Here is a 23109-nt window from a genome sequence, read left to right on the forward strand (position 1 = left end):
CTGGATAAGGAGAGGCTTCTGACCTGAGCCAGGTGACATTTCAGGACGAGCAATTTCCCCACAACTGTTAAGCTGTTGTGTTAAGCCTGAATCCTTCACAGATACCCACTGCCCACCCCCCCCCCGCCCCCACCCCTGCAGTTCTTTACTTCCAGCAGACCTTGGTCAGGGCCACTCCACAGGATTCCTTAACTTCAAATCTTGGGGAGAAGGAGATAAAGTCTTGGTTTCTTCCCTCTCAGAAGAATCTTGGGATCCTTATGCAAATTCATATCTTAAGTTTTCAGCTGTGGCCTCATGAAAAGAGGTACAGTTTTCATCAAACTGCAAAAGGTTTGGGTTACCTTTCCTGGAGGTCAGTGGATGCCTATTCATTTGGTTGGGTTGCAAAAAACAGACGTCACTCTACCTATTTTATTGAAGATTTTATTTTTATTTTATTTGAGAGAGAGAGTACAGAGGGACAGTGAGAGGGAGAAGCAGATTCCCCGCTAAGTAGAGAGCCTGACATGGAGCTCAATCCCAGAACCCCGGGATCAGGACCTGAGCTGAAGGCAGACACTTAACCGTCTGAGCCACCCAGGCATCCCACTCTATCTTTTAAAATTATTTTTCTTTTTCTAGTTGTCTTTATTTTGGTTTATTTCATTTCAGCTGTCTCCAGAGAGGTGTATTTAATACAGGGGATTAGGTGCTTACAAATCACTGGAAGATCTAAGGGGCAGGTCACCTATAGGGGACTCCTGGGACAACAGCACCATGTCAGGAAGCTGAGGGATCATGAAGCTGAGACAGTAGCTGCTGGCCATAGCTGTACATGGCCTTAGCTGTAATCCAGAGGTCAGGAGGCTGCCACCACAGCTGTTGGCTTCCGGGCCACACAGATCCTGCTGGATCCACCACTGCAAAAAATAGACACCACTAGCCCTGCCTCTTGAGAGACACTGAGACCTCTGATAACCCTGCTCCAGAAAACTCCATGTCTAATAAGCCCACTTGCCAGCAGAGCAGCAGAAAAGCAGCTTCTGCTTTACTTCCACTTCCCAAATCTCATGCGAGTGCATCTGATTGGCTACACTTACATCATGTCCAGAACCCTAGATACGAAGGAGTCTGGAAAATGTCACTTTTAGCATTCCGGCCTTGGCCTTGCAATAGGACGGGCAAGAAGGAGGATAGGATAGATGTTGCACCCCATCTACCACACCAGTCATTTGTATTTATGTGACAAAAAGAGGCTATTTAAGTGATTTCCCCACTAGGAAAGAAAATCTGCTGCGAAGTGACCATCCCTATCTATGGACAGATAAGCATCAGGCATAACTTTCAGAGTCTCACATAACCCAGCAATACCTTACACATCTAAACTTAACATCCCTCCTCTAAAGTCTTTAAAATATTCTATTAGAATGGATGATTACTGGGTGAAATAGTAGATGTGTGTGGTTAGGGGGAAGTATTCCAAGAGGAAAGAAGGGTCTATGACCATAGCTGAGGCCTGGTCCCCCAGCTGCTGTGGATTTACTGTCAAGCAAAGGGGCAAAGTCAGCGCAGTGAATCAGCACCAATCAGTTCGAACCCAGAGTGCCCTGTTCAGATCCTTGGCTCCGCATCTTCTGAAGGATGTAGACAAATTGGAGCTCATTCTGAAGATGGAGACAAGGATGGTGAAAAACTGGTAGCCATGCCACTTGGGGAAAAGTAGAAGGAAATGAGAACATTTAGCCTGAAGAAAAAAGAAAACAGGGAGAGAGATTCTTTCGTTCATTCAATCAGTGAGTGTTTACTGAGTCCTCTTTGTTCTAGGCACTCTGTGAAGCAGATACCGAGGTAAAAACAAAATTCCTGCTTGCACTTGGGCTGGCAGTTTAGCAAAGGAGGCAGATTTTTTGACAATTAATAACAATGATAAATTATGAATTATAAATCATGCCAGTGCTGCAAAGGAGGTTTCCATAAGGTAGAGAATAAGAAGGGCTTACAATCTGCCTAGAGGAGTCAAGGAGGGGGTTCTTGAGCCGATTCCTAAAGGAGTAATAGAAATTTGCCAAATAAATCAGGGTGGAGAAGGTGGCCTAGGAAGATGGAACAGTATGTATAAGGATGGAGAGATAGGAGAGAGAATGGCTTACCTAGGAAACGACATACATTTTTGGTATTCTTGGAGCAAAAGTGCAAAGAGGTAATGCCAAGGAAAAAAGATAAACCAGAAGTTAGGGACTGGGCTCCTCCTTCCTCCTGGGCACATAGCCCCTTTGTGCCTCCCAGCCTCCCATGTGGTTGGTCATGGCCTGTCAATGGCATGTGAATGGGAGTGACATGCCCCCCCCTTCCCGGTCTGGCCCACCAAACCCTTCCTGCAGTGATCGCCCACTCTTCCTCTGTCTGGATGGCTACAGGCAGTCACTACATGGGAGGACCCTGAGTCCCTACATTACCATGTGCAAGGCCCAGGTCCCAGATTTGGAGATTTCTCTGTCCCAGCAGCTAGCAGAGCATGAAGGGCCTTGTACACCAAGCTGTCTGTCTTGAGATGTTGAAAAAGCTGCCTTTTGAAGAGAAAGAAATCTGTCATAAATGACCCTTGGGGGTAAACCAGCTGGAACAAGTGACAGTTACAGACAGGCAACTTTCAGCTCATCTTCTTTTATCTGTTACCCAAATGTTGTCTTTCTCCCTCTCCCCTCTCCATCCACCTCCTCCAGAAAATTTAATAAATACAGAAGCTGGCCACATCTGATCACAAGGCCACCACTAGCATCAGCATCTCCTCATGTACGCTACTGCTCTTCCTCTCCCTGCTATTCTCAGCTGCTCCATTTCAGTGGCTCTTCCCCCCGGACTCTGGGGTCGCTGGCCTTCTCATGCTGTGCTGCCTCTGCTACATTAGTCTCCATGCAATAGTGGGGTGGAGAACGAATGCACCCTTCCCGTTCGTGGCTCATCCCTCTGACCACCCCGCCCCCAAGGCTCGAGTGTGTAACACATTTGATAGGCAGGTTGGAAATAATTAGAGGCGAGGCTTCTGCAGGGAGGAGGAAATTTAAATGGATATTGAGTCTGGCCGGTTCAATACTGTAATCTAAAGGGACAGAAAGCAAGTTATTTCTCCATTCTTCCTCTTCTGTCTCTCTTTCTCAGAGGGGACCATTCTTCAGTCTGTGACTCAGAGAGTGTGGTCGTTCCTTCGGATCTGTTCCCCTTTCCCTCTGTGGCAATGCAAGGACACAGTATGCCAGCAGTTTATTTCACAGAGTCTGAGCGAGTCGGTGTTGAATTCCATCGGGCATTTGGGACAGAGCAGTCATAATTGGGCTTTGGCATTCCATATCTCTCTGGCTCTCTCTCTGGCTCTCTCAGGCAACACCATGTGCAGAGATGCCTACTGCAGTTCTCCAGAGGGTTAGTGTTGGTTCAAACGTGTGCATGCACACACACACACTCATACCACATACCTTCCAAGGTCACATCATTCTCACAGACAGTTCAGTCTATACTCAAATTAAGAAAGAAAAATATTTTCTTAAACACGGCATCACCCATAAAAATTCCCCTGTCTACAATATTCCCCTGTCTACAAAACAATCCCATTTTACAATATTACCCAGAGCAGCCCTGATTTGGGGCTGGGTGTCCTCCCCTGGTGGCTTTCTGTAAGGGGGAAGCAAGCAGCCCCCCCGGCCCTCACCCATGGCCCCTCGCTCTCTCAAGGGGACTGTGTCCCACATCCTCCCCTCGCACTGGCCTGGATAGTGGAGTTTGAAAGCGGACTGGACCAGCTCTTCCTGCCGTTGATAAGAAACAGTGAGGGTACAGGCTTCAGGAGCTTTTCCCTTTTGCTCATTTACAGATGACACAGTTCGGTGCTCCTCTGGTGGAAAAGCCCTAGAACAGAGCCCCCATCTCTTTTCTCATCATAGTCCCTCCACGACAATCTTCCCTACCTTGACTTCCTGTTCCGAGGCCCTGAGCCATCATGTAAGAAGCTGTAGCCCAAGAGCCAGCAGCAAAGGAGCTAGTGGCCTTGGGAAAGTCTGAACTCACATGCCATCTGGCAGAGTTCTGCTGGGGTTCAAGCGGACCTATAAGCTTGAGCTCCAGGGGAGGCCTCGAGGGTGCAGCTTACATGGTGTGTTCAATGTGGAAAGATTCATCAAGGTGCTTATTTATGACTTGTGCACTTTCTGTATGTTGCATTTCAATAAAAAGTTAAAATATAGTCTTACCAGCTATTAAAATTTATTATGAGGCAACTTAATAAAGACAGTAGGGTTTATTAATAATTGTAGGTAGATAGGTAAGTAGAACTAAATAGCAGATTCACATATAGATCTGTATATAAATAAATCTAAAATTAATATGTACGTAATATGTGCGTAAAGATGATAATTTAGGTAAAGATGATAATAATTGTAGGTAGATAGGTAAGTAGAACTGAATAGCAGATTCACATATAGATCTGTATATAAATAAATCTAAAATTAATATGTACGTAATATGTGCGTAAAGATGAACCTAAGAAAATTAGGTTCAACTGGCAGAATTGATTCTCTGTCTAAAAAAAATACTAGAACTGGGGTGCCTGGGTGGCTCAGTCGTTAAGCGTCTGCCTTCGGCTCAGGTCATGGTCCCAGGGTCCTGGGATCGAGCCCCGCATCGGGCTCTCCACTCCGCGGGAAGCCTGCTTCTCCCTTCCCCACTCCCCCTGCTTGTGTTTCCTCTCTCACTGTGTCTCTCTCTCTCTGTCAAATAAATAAATAAAATCTTTAAAAAAAATAAAAAAAAAATAAAAAATAAAAAAATAAAAAAAATACTAGAACTGAAACCTTTAGAGTATAAAACCAGACCCATGCTGGATGAACAATTACATTTAAAAAATGAGAAATCCCTGACATAAACTTGTGTGCAAGAAAACTTCCTAAGCAAAGTAGGAAAGAAAAAGTGATAAAAGATTTAACTCCCTAAAAATTTTAAACTTTTGTATGGAAAAGGAGTCCATAGTAGGACAAATCTTTACAGTATTTATGACACCATAAGTATTATGGTTTGCTTAATTGGTAATTTTCAAAGAAATTGATTTTTAAAAGCACAAAATAGCAAGTAGGAAAATGTATGAAATTAAGAAGTGATCACTCACATAGGAGGAGGTCTTTTTAAAATATCCCCTTTGGGGGTTAAAAAATGTCAGAGACCCAGATGTGTGCTGTTGTCTTGGCCACAGGTCAATGGGGACGGTCAGCTCATCCCAGAGGGGTCACCTGCTGGGAACATTTTGAGGAGCTGTTTATCATTCCTGTTTCCTACCAAATCCCTGACTTCTTTGTGTCTTTTTACTTTCTTCCCTCTGTTTGGCTTATTTTTGCTTGTGGAAATGACATCTTGTCTTGACCACGCATAGCTGATTTAAATTTAATGATTCTTCCTTCCTCTACCTGTAGGTCCCAAGACAGGAGTCTCCCTCCCTCCCTCCTCCCCTCCCTTCTTCCTTTCCTTCTTTCCTTTCTATTTTTATTTTTATTTTTAGAGAGCTGCCGTCTTCTTAGCCATCCCGTTCCTCTTTTATAGTCTTTCTGTACATCATCTCACTCGGTGGTCCTTAAGCTCTCTGGTCACAGAGCTCTCTGATATCTGAGGAAAGCTCCATACTGCTGCTCCAGAAGCAAGCACGTACACATGCACGTACACACACACACACACACACCCAAGCTTAACATTTTGGAAGTTTGTAAATGCTTTTCGACTTTACCAAAGTGGCACTGATTTAACTAAATTGCTACTGATCATTTTTCTTTAGACAAATCATCTTCCTTTATGATTATAACCCACAACAGAAAAGAAAAATTTACCCCATAGTCTCAGTCCCTTCAAGGAGTCTCATCCCAGGAAATTCCAATCCAATATGCAAAAAAAAAACATATTTGGAAAGCAATTTAAATCTTGATTGCTCATTTTGGGAAGATCCCCATGGGAGAAAGTATATTCATAATATATGAAAAACTTTAAAATATCCTCTATCCCCATCTCCATCTCTCCCAGTATCTCATGCACATGGTGGCCACCTTGAGCCTCCTCTTCTCTCTGTCTTTCCAGAATGCTTTTCAAATGCCTTTCATGCTGGCTCTTGGATTTTCTCCTCCTCTCCTCTCATTGTCCAAGTGTATTCAGGTCGGCACTCTGACCTTTCTAGCTCACATAAATTCAAACAGCATGGGACCTCCCAGCCTCTCTTTTACCCCAAATCTGCCCACTCCAGCAGATGAGCTGGTAGACACAGTTTACCAGAAAGCAGAGGAGAGAACCTATGAACATTCTACCTTAACATGTTTTCCTATTACACAAAAGAAGTGTAAAGGTGCTCTTCTTAATCTTCCTAACCTGTTTTCTGGCTGATCTGGATCAGCCTGTTACGGAAGCTCCCCCGATGGGTAAGGTGGCCACGTGCAGTCCCCACCCCACCCCTGCCTCAGCCCTTGGGTGCCAGTGGATGAAATTGGGCTCCTGTCCTTAATCTCTATTTCTGGGGGAAGAGTTAAAAGCTGCAGTGTAGAATCTATGAAAGCCTCCTCGACCGCATCTGCAAGGTGCAAAGGGATAAAGATTCAGCTGAAAGAAGCATCACAAGACCACCACGACCAGAGAAATCTGAGTATGTCACTCAGACAGAAATACGATTCACTGAGATACAAATGCTGTTTCCTTAGTTTCACTCCCTCTACAATATTGACTCTGATAGTTAAGCAGGTCGGTTTCTAGGGGAGTTTAACTTGGCCCTTCACAAAGACACCCAAAGAATTAGTTGAGAAGTACTAGACCCAAAACGTGGAGGAGGAACCATATATATTGTGGTGAGCCATGGCCTTGAGGATGAGACACGTCTGGACGTGAACTCCCCATTCCTGCTCACTGAGTCGGGGTGAGAGGGGGAAGCTCCAGTCCGTGTGGCCGAGGGGATGGTTTTGTTCTGATCCAGTCGCCTGCCTTCCTTGCAGATTCTGCCGGCCCTCTGGGCTGGGCTTGCCCATGGGGTCCTGCCCGGGGTCCTTGCTGAAGCCCTTGGTTTGGGCTCCCGTGGGTTCCCATGGAATGCCGCATGCCCGGCACACCAGCAAAGGCCTGCCGCCTCCCTCACCGGCTCACCTTGCTCCTGGACTTCTGAGAATCCTCCTCGGGCCTCTCTTGCCCATTTTAGAATGTTTTCTCTGAAATGATTAAAGATTCTGAATACATTCTGCTGCCTTTTTTAAAGGTCCCTAAACCCAGAAGCCACCCCGTTCCTCCCCAGATGTCCCACCCTCCTCCTGCCCTCAGTCTGGCCCCGTCAGACTCAGCTGGTACAGGAAGAGGCCCGGTCCCCTGAACCGGAGGGCAGGATAGGCCACCTGCTCTGTAATGCTCCCAAGCCTCCCTGTGGGACAGGAGTCAACAATTCCCCATTTCTGTTACACTTGCTTATGTCCTGTGAGATTTGTCTTGGATTTGGTCTGAATTTCCCTTGGTATAATCTCATACCTACTTCAACTCCTGGCCCCCTTGGAAAGCCTTGAGCAAGCCTCCCACTTCCTCCTGCCCTGCTTTGATGCCTCCGTCTGTGACCAGCCCTGTATAGGCTAGCTCCCTCCGGCTGCCTTTCCAGTCCCAATGCCATGCCCTCCTGATCACTGTCTGGCCTCGAAAACCAAGCTCCGCCTCCCTTGCGTGGCCTGTGCTCTTATGGGGATCTCTTCCAGCCCGCTGACATCTTGCTAGAGAGGAGAAACAAACCCTACAGATGCATCTGCCTTCCCTAACAAGCCGGCTTAGCGGGCATCGGGCTGGAGGCCTGCTGCCTGGGGGCCTCAGAACACCTTCCCAACAGCAGTAGACATCGAACACAGAAGGAGAGAAATCCAAGCCCGTGGTGCAGAACAATGCACCTCATGGAAAGGAAAAGCCAGTCCCTTCCCACGACACAGGCCATGGTGCCGCCTTCCCTCCTGCAAGTGGTGAGGCTGGGCAAGAGCATGGAATGTGGGGGGGGGGAGGGCAGAAGAGGGGGGCACAGCGATGGGCCACCGTGCGTGTTCAGGAGCCACATCGTTCGTGGAAGAACGATGTAGGCAGGGCACTCCCACTCTCCCTGAATTAGCTGTGTGGATGGCTTTCCTGAACTTCATGTTTTCTAGAAAAGAAATCAAAAAAGGCCATGCCTGGAGATCAGACAAGATGAAACCCGGGAAAATTCTGGAAGTGGTAATGATCATTGTTTTGAAAGGCAGCAAGGGAAACAAAGCCAAGTCCAGGGTGAACCGCACCCTTAAGAAGTGTACCAGCCTCTGCTCCGGTCTCTCTGAAGCAGGGAGGGGAGATCTATATGGTCAGGGATCCTGATTCCAAAGCTGCAGAGAGAAGGGTCAGCTGTACAAAATAGCCTCCGCCCATCGAAAATGACTCATAATTAAGTCCCACTGTGTCTATAAACTATGAGTGCAACTGGGGTTTGCAGGAGGCGAGCTCAGGGAATGCTGTGAGCTGGGACAGGTGGGACCCCTTCTGCGCCCACTGCTCTTCTGGGACCAGCGCAGTTTTAACCGAGGGACCATGCAGAGGGGTCCATCTTTGTGCCTCCCTAGACAGGGAAGAGGTGGGCTCAGCCTCACCTCTGAGAGAGGCATCGAGGATGCAGGTGACACCGTTGGGTCGGCCCTGGGCTGAGAGGAGCAGGGCCCCCCACCTTGGCTATTTATCTGTGGCAAATGTTTACTGATAACCCCAAACGCTGAACAAGCAGCTCTGCCTGCTCCAGGGAGTTTGCAGGCTCTGATAAGGACTGCAGTATGACCACAGGCCCTCCAACTGAGGGTCCTGGGACCATGTTCCCTACTGTTTACTATTCACCCACTCCCTGTAAGCTTCTTGAGGGTGCTCAGCCTCATCATCTTTGTGCTCCCGAGGTGGAGCTCAATGCCAGGCTCTGTGCTCAATAGTAGGTAAAGAATAAGCAAGGGGAATGACATAGGTTTTCCATGAGTATCATGTTGAGACACAAAGATCCCAGCAGGAATGCTAGTCAAGGTCATGATCAGGGATCTTAGGGACAAGTTGTATCTGAGAGGCAGGTCTGGGCCAGAACGGAAGAGAAAGACAAACTATTTTCACATGAGTTACCTGAGGCATAACTCATGTCGGAGCTGGGGTCGTGTGTTCTAAGGATCTAGATAGGACCTGCTCAAACCCCTGTCTGCTGAATTAGTCCTTATTGTGTCATCTGCATTCCACCGATGTGCACCCAGGTCTGAGCTCAGCCCCTTCATCTGATTGCCACAAATGAGAAAAAGATCATTCACATTTAGGAGTTACCAACAATTTGAGAGGACAACACAAAAAACATAGAGACCGCCCAGATCTTAAAAGCCGTTTGCACTAACTAACTGCTGGGATTTTTAACTGGCCAAGAGACTCAACAGAGCCTCCCCCACCCCAGTCTCAGCCAATTTTTCTGGATCCCTTTTCTTCCTTATCCCACCCTCTTTGGTCCACCTGCTACCATATACCTCAATAAACTCTTCTCATTCTGTTGTGTTGAGTGGTCCAGCTCTTACCAGATCTACTCCCAAACATTGGCATGGTGAAGTCATCAAGGGACAAGTGAGAATGAAGGGCTATCCCTTCTGTTGGTGGCACAGAGGACCACAGGGACCCTGAGTCCTTGGAACAACACCCACTCTCTCTAGAAGACAGCATAATTTAAAACAACATCCCCCTTCCCATCATCCTCCCCATGCAAGGAAAGGTGTGTTGTTTACCTTCCTTTTGCAGGTGAACCTCAAGGAGGTCATTATTTGTCCAAAGGCACCCAAGGTAGTATAGAAGATAGAACTTAAGCCCAAATCTTGGTGCTCCTAGCCTAGTGCTCCTCCCACTATCCACAGCAGATGAGCCCAGAATGCAAGGCTGTGTGTTAGGATAGCACCCTGCATACAAAACGACTTCCCAATTAGAGCTGGTCATTCCTGTGTCTAGAACGGGCAGAACACCAGGCAGCTGGAGTGGAGCTTTACGAAGACACAGGATTCCAAGTCTGTGCCCTCAGATGGTCTGTAATCGAATGAAGGAGGCAGAGTACACCCAAAGGACAGCAGCGTATGAACAAATACAGTTACCTGGGGACAGAGAGGGAGGCTCAACAAAAATGTGCGGCATTAAGTACATCATGGAAGGCTTCCTGGAGGTGGTAACAGCCCCTTGCTTTCTTTTCTCTTTGTTCAAGTTGGACCCCAGGTGCAGAAGGTGAAGTTAATCATATTCCACACATTATCGCTTATCATGGGTCTGTGCCAGGCCCCTCTCTTGCTTTATATGCTTTTCTCTTTGCTCCTCTCCATGCCATTCTTCTCCTTCCATAGGCACCTATTCTAACATTTAATGTGACCCATTTTTTAGTATGTGTTCTTGAAAATGTGAATTATTGATCTGTACGCTTGCATTTTAAGTTTATGTAGGCAGTATGAGGCAGCTCACTGTTTTTGGCTTTTTGTTTGTTTGTTTTTTACTTAGCGCTGTGCTAAGATTTACCGCTGTTTCTCTGGTCCAGTTCTTTCGACAGTCGCATTATCTTGTGAGGTGGCATCTACCTGACTGCTTCTCCACTCCCCCATGATGATCACTGAGCTTGCTTCCAGTTCCCTGCACCATAAACAACACAACAATGCACATCTTTCACACATGACCCCTTACGGATGTGTTGAGAAGTTTTGGGGACCTAGATTCGGGAGCAGAATTGCTTCTTGTGGGGTTATGTGTGGACTTAACATGACTATGGACACGGATCTCTCCCTCAGGGGCTGCTCTGGCTTCGCCGCCCCCAGCGCTGCCCCTAAATTCCTACGGCGGCTCCGACCCTGGGCATGAGCCAGCTTTCTAATTTTTGCCAGTCCTAGCAGCATAAAGTAAGAGCCGACTGTGGTGTCAGTTCGTATTCCTCAGATTAGCCGTGAGTTTGGGCGTCTCTTCGCTTTCCTGGTAGCCCCATGGCCCCTTACGACATGAAGTGTCCCTTTTTACCCTTGCCGATTTGCGAGGATTCCTTGTACATCCCCGAAGAGACCACTTTTCAACCAGTGTGAGTGTCTCTGCTGCCGTAGCTGCCCACGGGGGACAGAGGAACCCATCTGGCTGCCGTTCTTCACACCCTCCTCCCGGGGATATGGGCTTGGGGAGGGCCACGGGCACAATCAAAGTCCAAGGCACCCCTTCTTCCCCTCCCCTCTGCCGACCTGGACTGAGGATTGCAGGCTAGGAAGACTGGTAACAGACAAGAAGACCTGTCCCAGGTCTCCCCGGCTGCTAACCGGCTGTGTCAATTTCATGAGTTCATAAATGGTTGGAAGAGGCTTACCTGCCTGGGAAGAAATTGAGATCAGTGGTGCTTAGGCCCCACTCAATTAACCTGTGCTCCTCAGGGGGCTGCTCGGGGAGCAAGGGGCCAGCCGGTCGTTAATTCCTCGTTCTGCTGCCGGCCGTGGCTGTCTTGCCTGCCAGCAACCTGCAGGCAGGGAGAAGGTGGCCCCGCCTCAGTGAGCTGAAGTCACAGACCCCTGGCCTCGGGGGCAATGGGACCCTCGCTTCCCAATACATCCTATCTGGGTGGCCTTTCATTCCCCCCAGCCTCTCGGGGAAGAATGGCCTTTAAGATTCCCCATCCCTGACCTCTTTGGGCCTCCCTGTGCGGGGTTGCCACGTCCCTATGGTTCTCCTGCACTCCTCTCTTCCTCCTCCCTTCTGGCCCACTTGCCCCAAGGACACAGAATCCAGAGCCAGCGTTCTTGGCAGCAGATGATGCCCCAGGCTCTGAGAGGTCGCCTACCTCCCCTGCTGCCTACAGCCTGAGATCCTCTCAAAGACTTTCATTCCTATATCATTTCCTAAAAGGGGCCAGATGGTGAGACTCAGATTCTCGGGCCCCTCCTCTGGAGATGCTGCCTTGGTCGGTCTGGAGTCTCTGTTTTTTAACACCTGACTCGGGTGATCGTTACTGTCAAGATAATTTGGAAGACCCTGCTTCAGGGGACACCTTAGCACCTGGTGAAGTAAGTGTGGGAGAGACCACAGCCTAATGGCAGGGCCGGGACTGGGGCGGGGGGCCCCACTCCCAGTGCTCTGCTGCTCTGTCTCTTGCTGTGTGTGGTTAAGCCAGTCACATGTCCTCTCTGAACTTGGTTTCTTCATCTAGAAAAGAGATACTGGGCCAGATCTCTCAGAGTCCTTCCATTTCCACGGATCATTTTTCTCGAAGTAACTGGTAGGTTAAACAAACATATTGCATGATTTGTGCTTAACAAACAACTTTGATTCTTTTTTTCTCTCTTTGAGCATCCCTTTACTTTAGAATGTATTCGGTGGATGAAATCTTCCCCTGCCCCTAGATAAAAACTTGCGCCAGTCCCATTGCGTGTCACCCCCTCTGAGGTGACAGTCTGTGGTACCTCTCAGCTATGGCTACAGTCTCAACTGAGAAGTGGGAATCATTGAATAATTGACAGTGTGTGATTCTTCTCCCTTGTGCCGGCTTGGATCTGCTTCGGGCTGGAAGCCGCTGGGGCGGTGGGCCATGTCCCTCTGCTGTCTATACTCCCCAACTCCTCCCTTCCTCCCACCACCCCCAAGAGCTCTGTTTCACGAGCTGCCAGATTGAAATGGGGAATTCTTACAGGTTAGAGAGCAGGGGAAGCTTCAAAGGGGCTCTTGCTTTTGTGGATTTTTTTTGTGGGCTCTTTTGAGGTTCCCAGCTGGGCCTCTCTCTCCTGCAACTCCCTTACCCCAGGCAAACACATCGACCCTGTCCCAGGCAGCTCCTGCAACTCCTTGCTCAGCCCCTGGGCATCTGGATGTCCAGCTCCAGCCTCGTGGACTAGGCTCTTCTCGCGCCTCCGGGTGGCCCTCCTGGACAGACTCAGGACAGCCAGCCATTTTCTGCCAGACCCGCGGCCCTCCTCCCTTTGGGGGTGGGGGGATTCGTGGCTCAGCAACAACTTGCTGAGGGAAATCTTCCGCACCAGATCTTCACCAAATTTGTGACCCATCTGTATTTTACAAAGTGGGAGAAAGGTTCCTGGATCCTGAAACAGACTTTTCGACATTCCCATGCATATTCCTCTGCACATGGCTGGGGAAGAGGGACCTGTCCCAAACTCACATGTTAGTCTTCTCGTTTCTTTGGCATCTGAATCAAAACTTAGATAGGAAGAGTCCCCTCGGACACCCAGCTATCTATGACTTCCATTTTAATGAGAGTAAGAACATCTTTGAGAAAAGAAAGCCCAAGTGCCCAGAACATTCCAGACTGATCCCAGGCATTAAGGCATAGATCTAGAGGGGAGGTAAAGGTGGGGATGGGCCAACTCTGTAGGTGAACATCTGCTTTCTCAGCTTCTCCGAGAGTTCTGCTCCTGGGACCTGCTGAACACCGACAAGTGCCAGGCCTTTGAGACAAAGTGTGCCCTTTGACCTCCAGCTTCTGGCTGTGGCAGAGAACCCATCCCTGTGGAAGGGGGCTCTGTGGATCCAGTTATCAGTTGGGTTCCCTCCCCACTACAAAGACACCTAGCAGGGCCTTCTCCCCTCAGGACAATGAACAGAGCGAAACCTCACCAGAGAGCGTCCTTCCTCTCCTCACTCTCCTGCTCCCAGTATAAGGCCCAGACTCTCCTGTAGATCAGGTTGAGTGGATATTTAAAGAATTTTCATTTAAAGGGACTCCCAGGAATTAGCCTCCACTGGATTCCTAAATGTCCTGGTAGGACCCTGCGGCCCCCTCCTCCATCAGCACACCAGTGTGAACGTGCTCATCCGACTGTCCTGTTGGCATATTGTCCTGAGGGAGGTCGGGACTTTGGAGTGAGGGACAGGAATACACGGCTGTGGGCGCTGGAATATGGATGGGCCCAGGGAAGGATGCAGAAGGGAATGGGAAAGAGGTACGTGGGGCCAGAGAAAAAAGAGAGAAAAAGCCACACAGGCAACAAGGACACGTTCACCAGGGGATAGGCCAGAATTCTCCAGGGGCATGTGAAAGAGGTAGCTCGATCCTCCTTCCCCCCATTGAGCCTCACTTCCCAGAATAGGCAGAGGCTTGTGCCCAGCGTCCTGCTACCATGTTGGGCTGTGGGTTCCGGACAATGGAGGGAAGGAAACAAGGACGGGATGGGATGTGGCCTTATAAGCCTGTCCTCGGGTTCCTAGGCTGGGGGCTCAGAGATTGAGGCAGGCACGGAAGCCAACAAACAAGGCCCTTTGGGGGACATCCACTCAGTCTCGGGGTCTGTCCATCCTCTCGGCCTCCCCCTCCAGCTCTCACTGATCTTCCCCTCTCTTCTCTGGCAGGAACTGATGCCCTTGGCCATGACGCATCCCCAACCTCTGTCTGCTCAGGCGCAGCCTGCGTGACCAAGCCATCGCTGTCCCAGCTGTTTCACGTACGTGTGAGGTGCAGGCTGACCCTCTCCCCCCAGGAGAAGGTGTCTGGGCCCTGGGTGGGGAGGGGTGTTGGTGGGGAGTGAGGTCCAGAAAGTTCTGGTCACAGAGGACAGGCCCCAGGAGTCTTGAGTTGGCAATGGGTTTGTCCTCTCTGGCTGCCTTTGGTCCCTGACTTGGCCACCGCGGAGCCCATCTGCCAGGCCCTGGGAGGGAACCTTTGGCTCCTGTCCTTAGGAAGCTCAGCAGAAGGCAGCTTTGTAGGATGGAAACTCCACGGCACTGGCCCTTGGGTCTGGCTCAGACATTTGCTATCGTATGACTTGAGGCAAAGCACTTAAAGGTCTGACTTTCTCTCCTGCACGTGGGGTTTTTGTGTGGTTCAGAGGCGTATCCATTATCTTTTGCTGCATGATAAACTCCCACAAACTTAGCAGCTTGACACAACACACACTGACCAGCTCACAGTGTCTGTGGGTCAGGAATCCAGGCACAGTCCGCTGGGTCCACTGTCTCAGGGTCTGTCAGTTTCATCTTGAAGCTCGACTGGGGAAGGACCTGCTTCCACTCTCACTTCTGTGATTGTCCAGTTCCATTTAGGTCACTGGACTGAGGGCCAGAGGCCACCCCCTGTCCCTGGGCACATGGGCCTCCCAACGTGGCAACTTGCTGCATCCAAACCAGCAAGGGAAGGAGTTGGCTAGCAAGAAGGTGCTCAGAATGTTATATAATCTATTCACAGAGGTGACATCCCCTCACCTTTGCTGTGTTCTGTTGGTTAGAAGTAAGTTGCGGATGACACCCCCCCCAAGGGAAGGGGAGCACACGAGGCATGACTTCCAAGAGGCAGGGCTCATTTGGGGCCGTCTTAGAGCCTGCCCATCCCAGGAGGGGATGGAAATGGAAGCACGTTGTAGACCGTAGAGTGCTCTTTAGATTCAGGCAGCTATTGTGATCATTTGCGTTTAGTTGCAAAGAGAAAATGAACCCACCTGCAATAATAGGAACCCTTGGATATAGTAATTTAAATGCTAGATTGTACCATGAGTACGGGGTCTGTAGGGAAAGTGGCTGGGACCTGGGCATTGCCCGCATGCCCTTTACGAGTGCTTTCTGGGTTTCTGACTGTAAGGCCAGATTGAAGCCGACATCTAAAATGTCTGGGCCGTCCTTCTCCCCGCAAATAACTGTGTTTGAAGGATCTCTTAGAGTTCCCAAGGGGCTCTTGCATACGCGAATCTCACTCTTCCCTCACAATCATACTGGAAAGCTGAGTTTTTTGTTAAGTTTTCTTTTACAAGTGAGAAAGGAGGTCAGTCTCCAAGATGGGGTGGCTGCTAAATGGCACAGCTGGGCCTCAGATGGGCCTTCAGATGTGCGCCTCTGCCATGCCTCCCCCCTATTTTCCAGGCCACTTCTGTGGAACCGCTGCATGGTACCCAAAGAGGGGAGGCCAGGCATGGAGGTCAGGAGGGAGGGCTCTGTTCTTATATAGCTTCCTCATTCCCTGTATCCTAAAACAGGCTAGCATCTCAGGGGGCAAGGCCAAGACTTGCAGGTAGAGTGACTCACTGCTGCCTTCAACTCCAGGTCACTCCACGGGCCTCTCTGTCTCTCACACGGCCCTCCGTCATGAACGTGCAGGGCAAGCAGGGGAGAGTGATGGCATGTTGTAATGAGGGCACACACATTCTCCCAAGGCTGAGGTTCGTCTTCCCCCCACCCCATCCCCCCACAAATGCCCAGCGAATCCCTGAAGCATGGCCCACCATGCATCTGGGCAAAGTCAGTCAAATTGAATTTGAACAGCGATGCTCAGGTCTACAAGAGGGGATGGGAGCCGAGCGATGCAGCTTTCTGCCCCCTGGTGGTGGGTCAGAGTCCTCACTCTCAGGCCGGTGGACGTGCTGTGTGGCCAGGCCCGAGGATTAGCAAACACTTTCGTGCAGCCCGCGCTGTGTACAATGCTGCAGGGGTAGGAAGCCCTATCGGACACAGCTCCTGATTGCATGGGACTTCTCATGTACTGGAGGAGTAACGATGTTCCCACGTGAAAGCAGACAAGCATCCTACCAAGAGGGGCTTTGGAAAGTGGTCCATGGAAAGGCTTTGCTGTGGGAATCCAGAGAGAGAGCACCACGATGGGGCAGCCGGGGGGGGTCTCTCAGAGCGCTGGAGGGTGGGCAGGATCTAAACAGCTGGAGAAAATGGGCTCATGAAGCCCTTCAGGAACCCCTGTGGCCTCCGAGAGCATTGAATGCCAATCCTTGCCTGGCTTACAGCCTCTCCCACTTGGTGCCTACCCTACCCGGCCTTTCCAGATTCCTTACAGTCCCTGGAGGCCCTCGTGGTATCTCACACACCTGGGCTGTTCAGCCTGCCCTCTCCCCTTGTCTGCTGGGCAAGCTCCCACTCAGCTTCTAGCACCCAGCTCAAGCATAACCTCTTCTCGGGAACCTTCCCCAAGTAGTTAGTTGCTCCCTCCTCTGTGTCCCCACAGCCGCTGCTCTGTGTGTCTTAGGCCATATCATAAGGTATGTTAAGTGTCTTTTCATCACTAGGCTCTGAGCTTCTTAAGAACTGGGTCTGCCTGGTGGACAGAGGCTTCATGTAGGGGGAGAGCGGGAGGTGAGGAGGGGAGTTAAGGTGGTGGTGAGCATGCAGGCAGTGGGGCAAGGCAAAGGTGCATGGTGACGGTGAGGGGCAGACGTATCTGGCTGAAGAACAAGGTGCCCCTTCCACCAGGTGAACGCAGCAGGGCCTACGGCTTCCTGAGTGGACTGCCGCTTGCGTTCCAGCCCCGCTTGCCCTTTGAGTAGTGAACAGCCTACTCTGGTGGAAGCGCTAATGGTGGGGGGGGGATGCCCACTTGCAAAGAGGGTGATAACTTAGGCTGTCACACCAGACGCCAGAGTTTGACATCCCGGAGGGACACCCGAGTGACACGTCTGTCAAGCAGCAGTGGGAGGCACAGGCGGAGGCTGACTTGGGAGGTGGGGGCTTGTCGGTGACAGAGCTCCCAGTGAAGAGGGCAGAGCGGGGCTGGGAAGAGGGGGCTTAGCGACTAATTTAACCCTTGGGGCCTTTTTCAGAGGTAACATTCTTCTTCCAATAGCTCTGTCCCTTTTATTGTCTTGCAGGTCACTGTTCCCTTTACTGAACGTAAGTGCTCACGGTCATTCTTCCTTCAAGATGCCCAGGCTCCTCCCACCCTCCTGCTCCATGGGCACGGCCAGTCTTCGTCCCCATGTGCCTGGGGAGGGGGGGCTGGGAAGTCCCCATTCAGTGCCCAAGAGGGAGTCTGCCCCAGGCCAGAGCTTTACCCCCATTAGCAGGACCATTCTCTAGCCTCGCCACAACCTTCCAGGAGCCAGAATGCTGCCTGTTGCCCGCATCTTCTGGGCTCACCTTGCCCTCATCTTCCACAAGAGTTGGAAAGAGAACAGAGATGCTCCCAAAAGGAGTGTGGGTTTGAGCCAGGGCAGAACCAGGTGGAACTCTGGAGGTTCGGACCCTGTCCCCTCCACCTGAGTCCAGGGCTCAGGGGCCATTGCTGTGTGTGCCCTAGAGGACAGTGATTAGGAGCATGGCCTGTGGGGTGAGCCAGGCTGGGTAGAATCTCAGCCAAACCAATCGAAGCCGCAGTTCATCATGTGTGACACAGGGATAATTAATAACCATCCTGACAGGTATTTTGAGGATTACCTGAGACAAGCAGGGAGAGCTTAGGGCAGTGCCACAGACTAAGCCCCCAGGAAAGGAAGCTGTTGTCTTTGTGTCTCCGATGAGCCAAGGGGTGAGGGTGGGGGGCTGAGCAGGATGTGAGGAGAAGGAGAATGAGAGAAAGGCACAGCAAGAACCTTTGAAACTGAGCAGAAGCCGAGAGCAGAATTATGCTCTCCGTTAGCGCTCTGCTTCCCCTCTTCCCTCCCTCGGCCGTGCCCCGCGCCCCCCCCCCCCCCCCCGGGCTTAGGCTGGCCCAGGCCACAGCCTCTGTTTTCAGGAAGCCCCTGGTTTCTCAGTGCCCGTGGTCCTCCTACTCCAGCTGCCCTCAGGTTCCCCCCTGCCTCCAACTGTGTAGAAAGTTCCAGGAGGCTCCCCACCCCACGCCTGGTGTGGCTGCCCCTCACCTCTCCGCACACGTCTTTGCAGAGTTTGATGGGGCGTCGGGCGGATGACAGCGGGAACAGTTGTGATCACTGGCGGAATCCTAGCTACAGTCATCCTCCTCTGCATCATTGCGGTCCTGTGTTACTGTAGGCTCCAGGTCAGTCCCCAGAGGCCACCAGCAAACCCCGTCCCCAATCTCGGGACAGAAACTGGAGGCCCACTTCGAGGGTGACAAAGCTCAAAGCCATGAAGCGTGGGGGGCTGGGAATCGGGGCTGGCCAGAAGGGAGCCATGCGTCTCTCACACTCTTTACACTTTGGGGTCCCCCGAAGAGGCCATGCCGGGAAGATATCGGGTCATTGTGTTGTGTCTCTGGCATAGCTGAGATTTCAGGAGTGCTGGGAAGGGGCACCCCTCTGGGAAGACTAGGAGAAAGCTGCTCCCAGCGACCCCAGCCCTGTCCTCAATATGACACGGAGGTCCTGCCTCTCTCAACCACGGCCTGGAGTTAATGCCCTCGGAAGTAGGGGAAGGAGAAGGGAAGGTGTTGGTCTGGCAAAGCTGGGAGTATAGATAGTGGTGGAACGTGGGTGTCTGGTGTTGAGTTTCAGTCCCAACACCAAAGAGCTCTCTGCGCAGGGTCCTCGGTGCGCGAGGGGCATGGGTGCCTTTGTCCACCCGAAGGGGAGCGTCCGGCCCTCAGGCATCCCTCCCCCCTCTCCCCTCAGTATTATTGCTGCAAGAAGAGCAGAGCCGAAGATGCAGACGACGAGGAGGAGGAGCACGACCTGCCCCCACACCCCAGAGGCCCCAGCTGCAATGCGTGCAGCTCCCAAGGCCCGGACGGCCGGGGCGGCCTGGCGCCTCTCACCAGCGAGCCCTGCGGCCAGCCGTGTGGGGTGGCGGCCGGCCCCTGCACCACCTGCTCCCCATACAGCTCCCCCTTTTACATACGGACGGCTGACATGGTGCCCAATGGGGGCGGAGGCGAGAGGCTCTCCTTCGCTCCTGCATACTACAAGGAAGGGGGACCCCCACCCCTCAAGTTGGCAGTGCCCCAGAGTTACCCGGTGACGTGGCCAGGCTCTGGGCGCCAGGCCTTCACCAATCCAAGGGCTATTAGTACAGACGTGTAACCCCCCTGCACCCCTGACCCCTCCACATACCGACGCTGCTGTCCCGGCAGGAACAACGGGGGGCAGCAGGGGACCCCTCCAACAGCCCACAAGGACAATCTCAGTGGTTTTCTTTTGTTTTGTTTGTTTTTGTTTGTTTTTGTTTTTGTTTTTTTTGGCTTTTCTTGCCCCACAGTGGAATTCAAGCTGCGGAGTCACTGAGAACCAGGGCAGGCCCAGAGGTGGGGGCTGGCTGGATGAGTGGGCAGCCGTGCCTCTCTCTGTGCTGGAACGTTCCTCCCCCAGCTCCAGCCCTGCCGCCACCGCTCTTGCTTCCCCTCGCTCCCCCCAGCTTTGCTGGACTCTGAGCGGAAGAACAGCAGGGAAAGCTAAGCGAAGGCCTTCTTGGGGGGCCTCCTTGGGGGATAGAAGGAGAAAGGGGACTGAGGGCGCGGGGAGAGCTGAGAAGTAAGGCACTGCGAATCTGAGAAGGGAGAGGAAGGTGTTCAGGGGACCTCTTCAGGACCTGCTTGCTAAAACAAATCTAAGACCCAGTTCACAAGCTAGTTTTTTTGTATGTGATGATCATGGGAACTGCAGTCCCTGTCGCTGCTCCAATATGGATATTGATTCTGGAACCTGCTACGTTCCCCTTCCTCGTGGGACACACTGAGTGGACTCGGAAGGCCGTGGCCTAAGGTTATTTGTGGGGAATGCACCAACAAGGGAAGCCTAACCTTGTCTCCTCCCAAATCCTCTTTCTCTGCCTCCGGAACCAGCTGCCCCTACTGGAGAACCTTGTTGAAGTTTTGTTCCTGAGTCTGAGCAGCTCGGCGAATGAGACCTTCTTGCTGATGGTCTCTGGGGCCCCGGTCTGCCACCCTGAGCGCTGCGTGGGGGAGCGGTGCTGCGAGGGTGCGTGTGTCCTCAGGTGGGCGCACACCGGTCACCACCCACACACATCACACACAGGGGCTTCGCGGCCGCTGGGAGCTGCAGGGTGGAAGGGGCTCTGATGTACGCACTAGAAAGGGGAATCTGACCCTCAGACAGCGTGAGTGGAAGGTGATTAAGGTGGCTAGTCGCCTAGCAAGCAGCTGGCTGGTGCAGGGGGAGCCTGCTGCCTCCCGGGGGACAGTGCTGCGGCATTGAAGCCATGTACCCCCCTTAGAGGCCCAGCCTTCTCCTCGGGCATCCAGCCGCGTCATCATAGAGCGGGATGACTTCATTGCACCGGGGACAGCGGCCCCCGCTCCTGGATTCCACGCTTGCCGCCCGCCCTCCGCTGCACCCCCCGGCCCCCCAGTCTCCAGTGAGGGCCTGTTACTTGCCCGAGCCCAGCCCTCCCTTCCCACTTAGAACTCCACTGTGGCCCAATGCTGTTTGAGAGCGTGCACCTGATGCGTTTTCCAGTTGCCTCTACGCTAAGGGGGTGGCCGCTCCCCCTTCTAAGGACATACCTAACCCCCAGCACTTCTGAGTCACCGTGTGCTGCAGAGGGTGGGGCAGGCAAAGTGCTAGCCCCTTTGCGGAAAGCATGATTTTGCATTTGAGAAAGGACCAGGTGCAGCTGGGAGAGAGGGGAGGAGGAGAGGATGCACCACACCTCCCGTTTCACTCTGTCTGGGCACTTGTCACCTTGCATCTCAGCTGTAATTAGGGCACACCCGGTGAAGAATCAGGGGACCTGGGGTCTGGTCACACTGAGGTCACTCGTTAGCTCTAGGATCAGTCATTTATCTTCTCTGAGACCCCATATTCTCCAGGAAAAGGAGACCTGCCCAGACGGTCCCTAAGAAACAGCCAGGACTTCCTGAAAAGATCTGCTGGCCACACTGACTGCTTTTCCTTGCCCGAGTCCTGGCAGGGGCTAGATGCACTTGCCAATGGCCTGATCCAGTGCACGGGGATGTGTGTTGAGGACTGAGCCACCACCGTGAAATACAGGTTTAGCAGGCAAAACGATTTTAATTGTTCGGTGAAAAGCAACATGTTTGTCTGATTCTCCTCCTGGGGCATCTCAGACGGTAACAGGTCCTTATAGCAGGAGGCGGCTCTGAGCAGGGTGTCGTGAGATCTGCCTCCCAGTCCAGAGGCACCAGTGTGGGACAGCAACTTTAACATGCGCCATCCCATCGCCCGTCCTTCCTGGGCCAAGCGCACCCCCCTTGCCATGAGCGGCTGGGTCTGACAGCCGTTGCGGCCTCCTGACGACCAGCCCCTGTGCCTTGCTGCCCGGGAATTCCACAGCCGACCAGCCACGGCAAGGGTGGTTGCTCCTCACCAAAACATAATGTCATTGTTCCTCCTGCCTTTGGAGAAATCAAGACAGCCCTGCCGGCTGTCACCTGCTCCTGGCTCTGATCTATTGGGGTCCCTGAATGAAAAGCATCTTATAGAGTCCCCTGTCCTCCTGTAGTTTTCCCAGCCTAGATCTTGTCAACACATCGAAATCTGGGCTTGGGGACTCTGGAGAGATGACGGGTCACAGCTCTCCCCTACACACCCCCACAGCGTGCAGGGCACAGTCTCCGATTGCCTGTCTGCCCCCCTGTCGCGGGGACGGCCTTACCTACCGAAGAGGAAGCTCACCCATTCAACTGCGCTGCACACATTTTCTCTGTGGAGTCTGTCCCATGGGACACTGTCTGGACACTTCTCAAATCGTACCCTAACAGGAAGAGAAGGAGAAGCTGGGAACACTCTCTTGTCTGCCATCTTGTCTCCACCTCCATGTCACTGCTCCTGCTACAGATTTCCCATCCTGCATCTTTGATAACTTGGAGTCACAACCAAGTGAATGTCCAAATAAATGAGGAATTTGAAATAGAAATCTCACAGAATCCTCTGTTATTCACCTGAGGAGGGGGCAGACAGGTACGGATTTAAGAGCAAATGGTCCTTTTTATTTCCCAGAATGTCCATTGTCAACACCAAAATCTACCAGCTTCTTCTCCCCTCCTGCTTCCACACTAACAGGTCCCGTCTGCCATCTTGCCTCCGTCAGAGCTCATGCCCAGGGAGGATACGTTGTTTGTTGGGAAAGGGGATGTGAAGTGTAGTTGCTGCCGCCCCTGAGGTGAAGTGGCCCAGCTCACTACAGGGAGCCTCACGGGGGAGCAGCCTGGGCTTCAGCCCTGCTCCCTGCCCCCTCACCATCGAGGCCTGTGGTGGCCCCACTGGTAGCTCTGGGTTAAATCACCAACCCTCTGAAGCCCGGGGAGACCTGAGCAGAGCGTTACACAGCCAGCCCTTACATGTTGGGAGGGGACAGTAGAGGAGTTTGGGGACCAGATCCTCTCTGCCAGACCAGGAGAGGAAGGGAATGTATGTGTGAAAGGGAGCATCCAGGGAGGATGAGGATGAGGGTGGATCTGTGTGTGGGCCCATGCGTGGGTCTGAGAGAGACACCCTCTGCCCATCTCAGGGCCACTGT

At 52.0% G+C, this 23109-nt stretch overlaps 1 protein-coding gene across 6 annotated transcripts in view; it reads left to right on the top strand.

Annotated features, from left to right (window-relative positions):
• The window catches only part of LOC118553795 (protein FAM163A), a 72047-nt gene extending 49541 nt beyond the window's left edge, over positions 1 to 22506 (top strand). For 4 of the 6 annotated variants that reach the window (XM_036120963.2, XM_036120960.2, XM_036120964.2 and 1 more), the window contains exons 2-5: positions 14359 to 14450; positions 17589 to 17610; positions 18601 to 18715; positions 19287 to 22506. In XM_036120963.2, coding sequence (XP_035976856.1) covers positions 18623 to 18715; positions 19287 to 19694 — 501 coding nt within the window. In that variant the 5' untranslated portion in view covers positions 14359 to 14450; positions 17589 to 17610; positions 18601 to 18622 and the 3' untranslated portion in view covers positions 19695 to 22506. Of the gene's footprint in view, positions 1 to 11907; positions 12066 to 12208; positions 12278 to 14358; positions 14451 to 16948; positions 16983 to 17588; positions 17611 to 18600; positions 18716 to 19286 lie in introns of those variants that run through there. The other 2 variants (XM_036120961.2, XM_036120965.2) reach the window with 2 other exon arrangements.
• Positions 22507 to 23109: the final 603 nt, after the last annotated feature.

Source organism: Halichoerus grypus, chromosome 7 (genome assembly GCF_964656455.1).
Source record: "Halichoerus grypus chromosome 7, mHalGry1.hap1.1, whole genome shotgun sequence".
NCBI lineage: Eukaryota > Metazoa > Chordata > Mammalia > Carnivora > Phocidae > Halichoerus > Halichoerus grypus.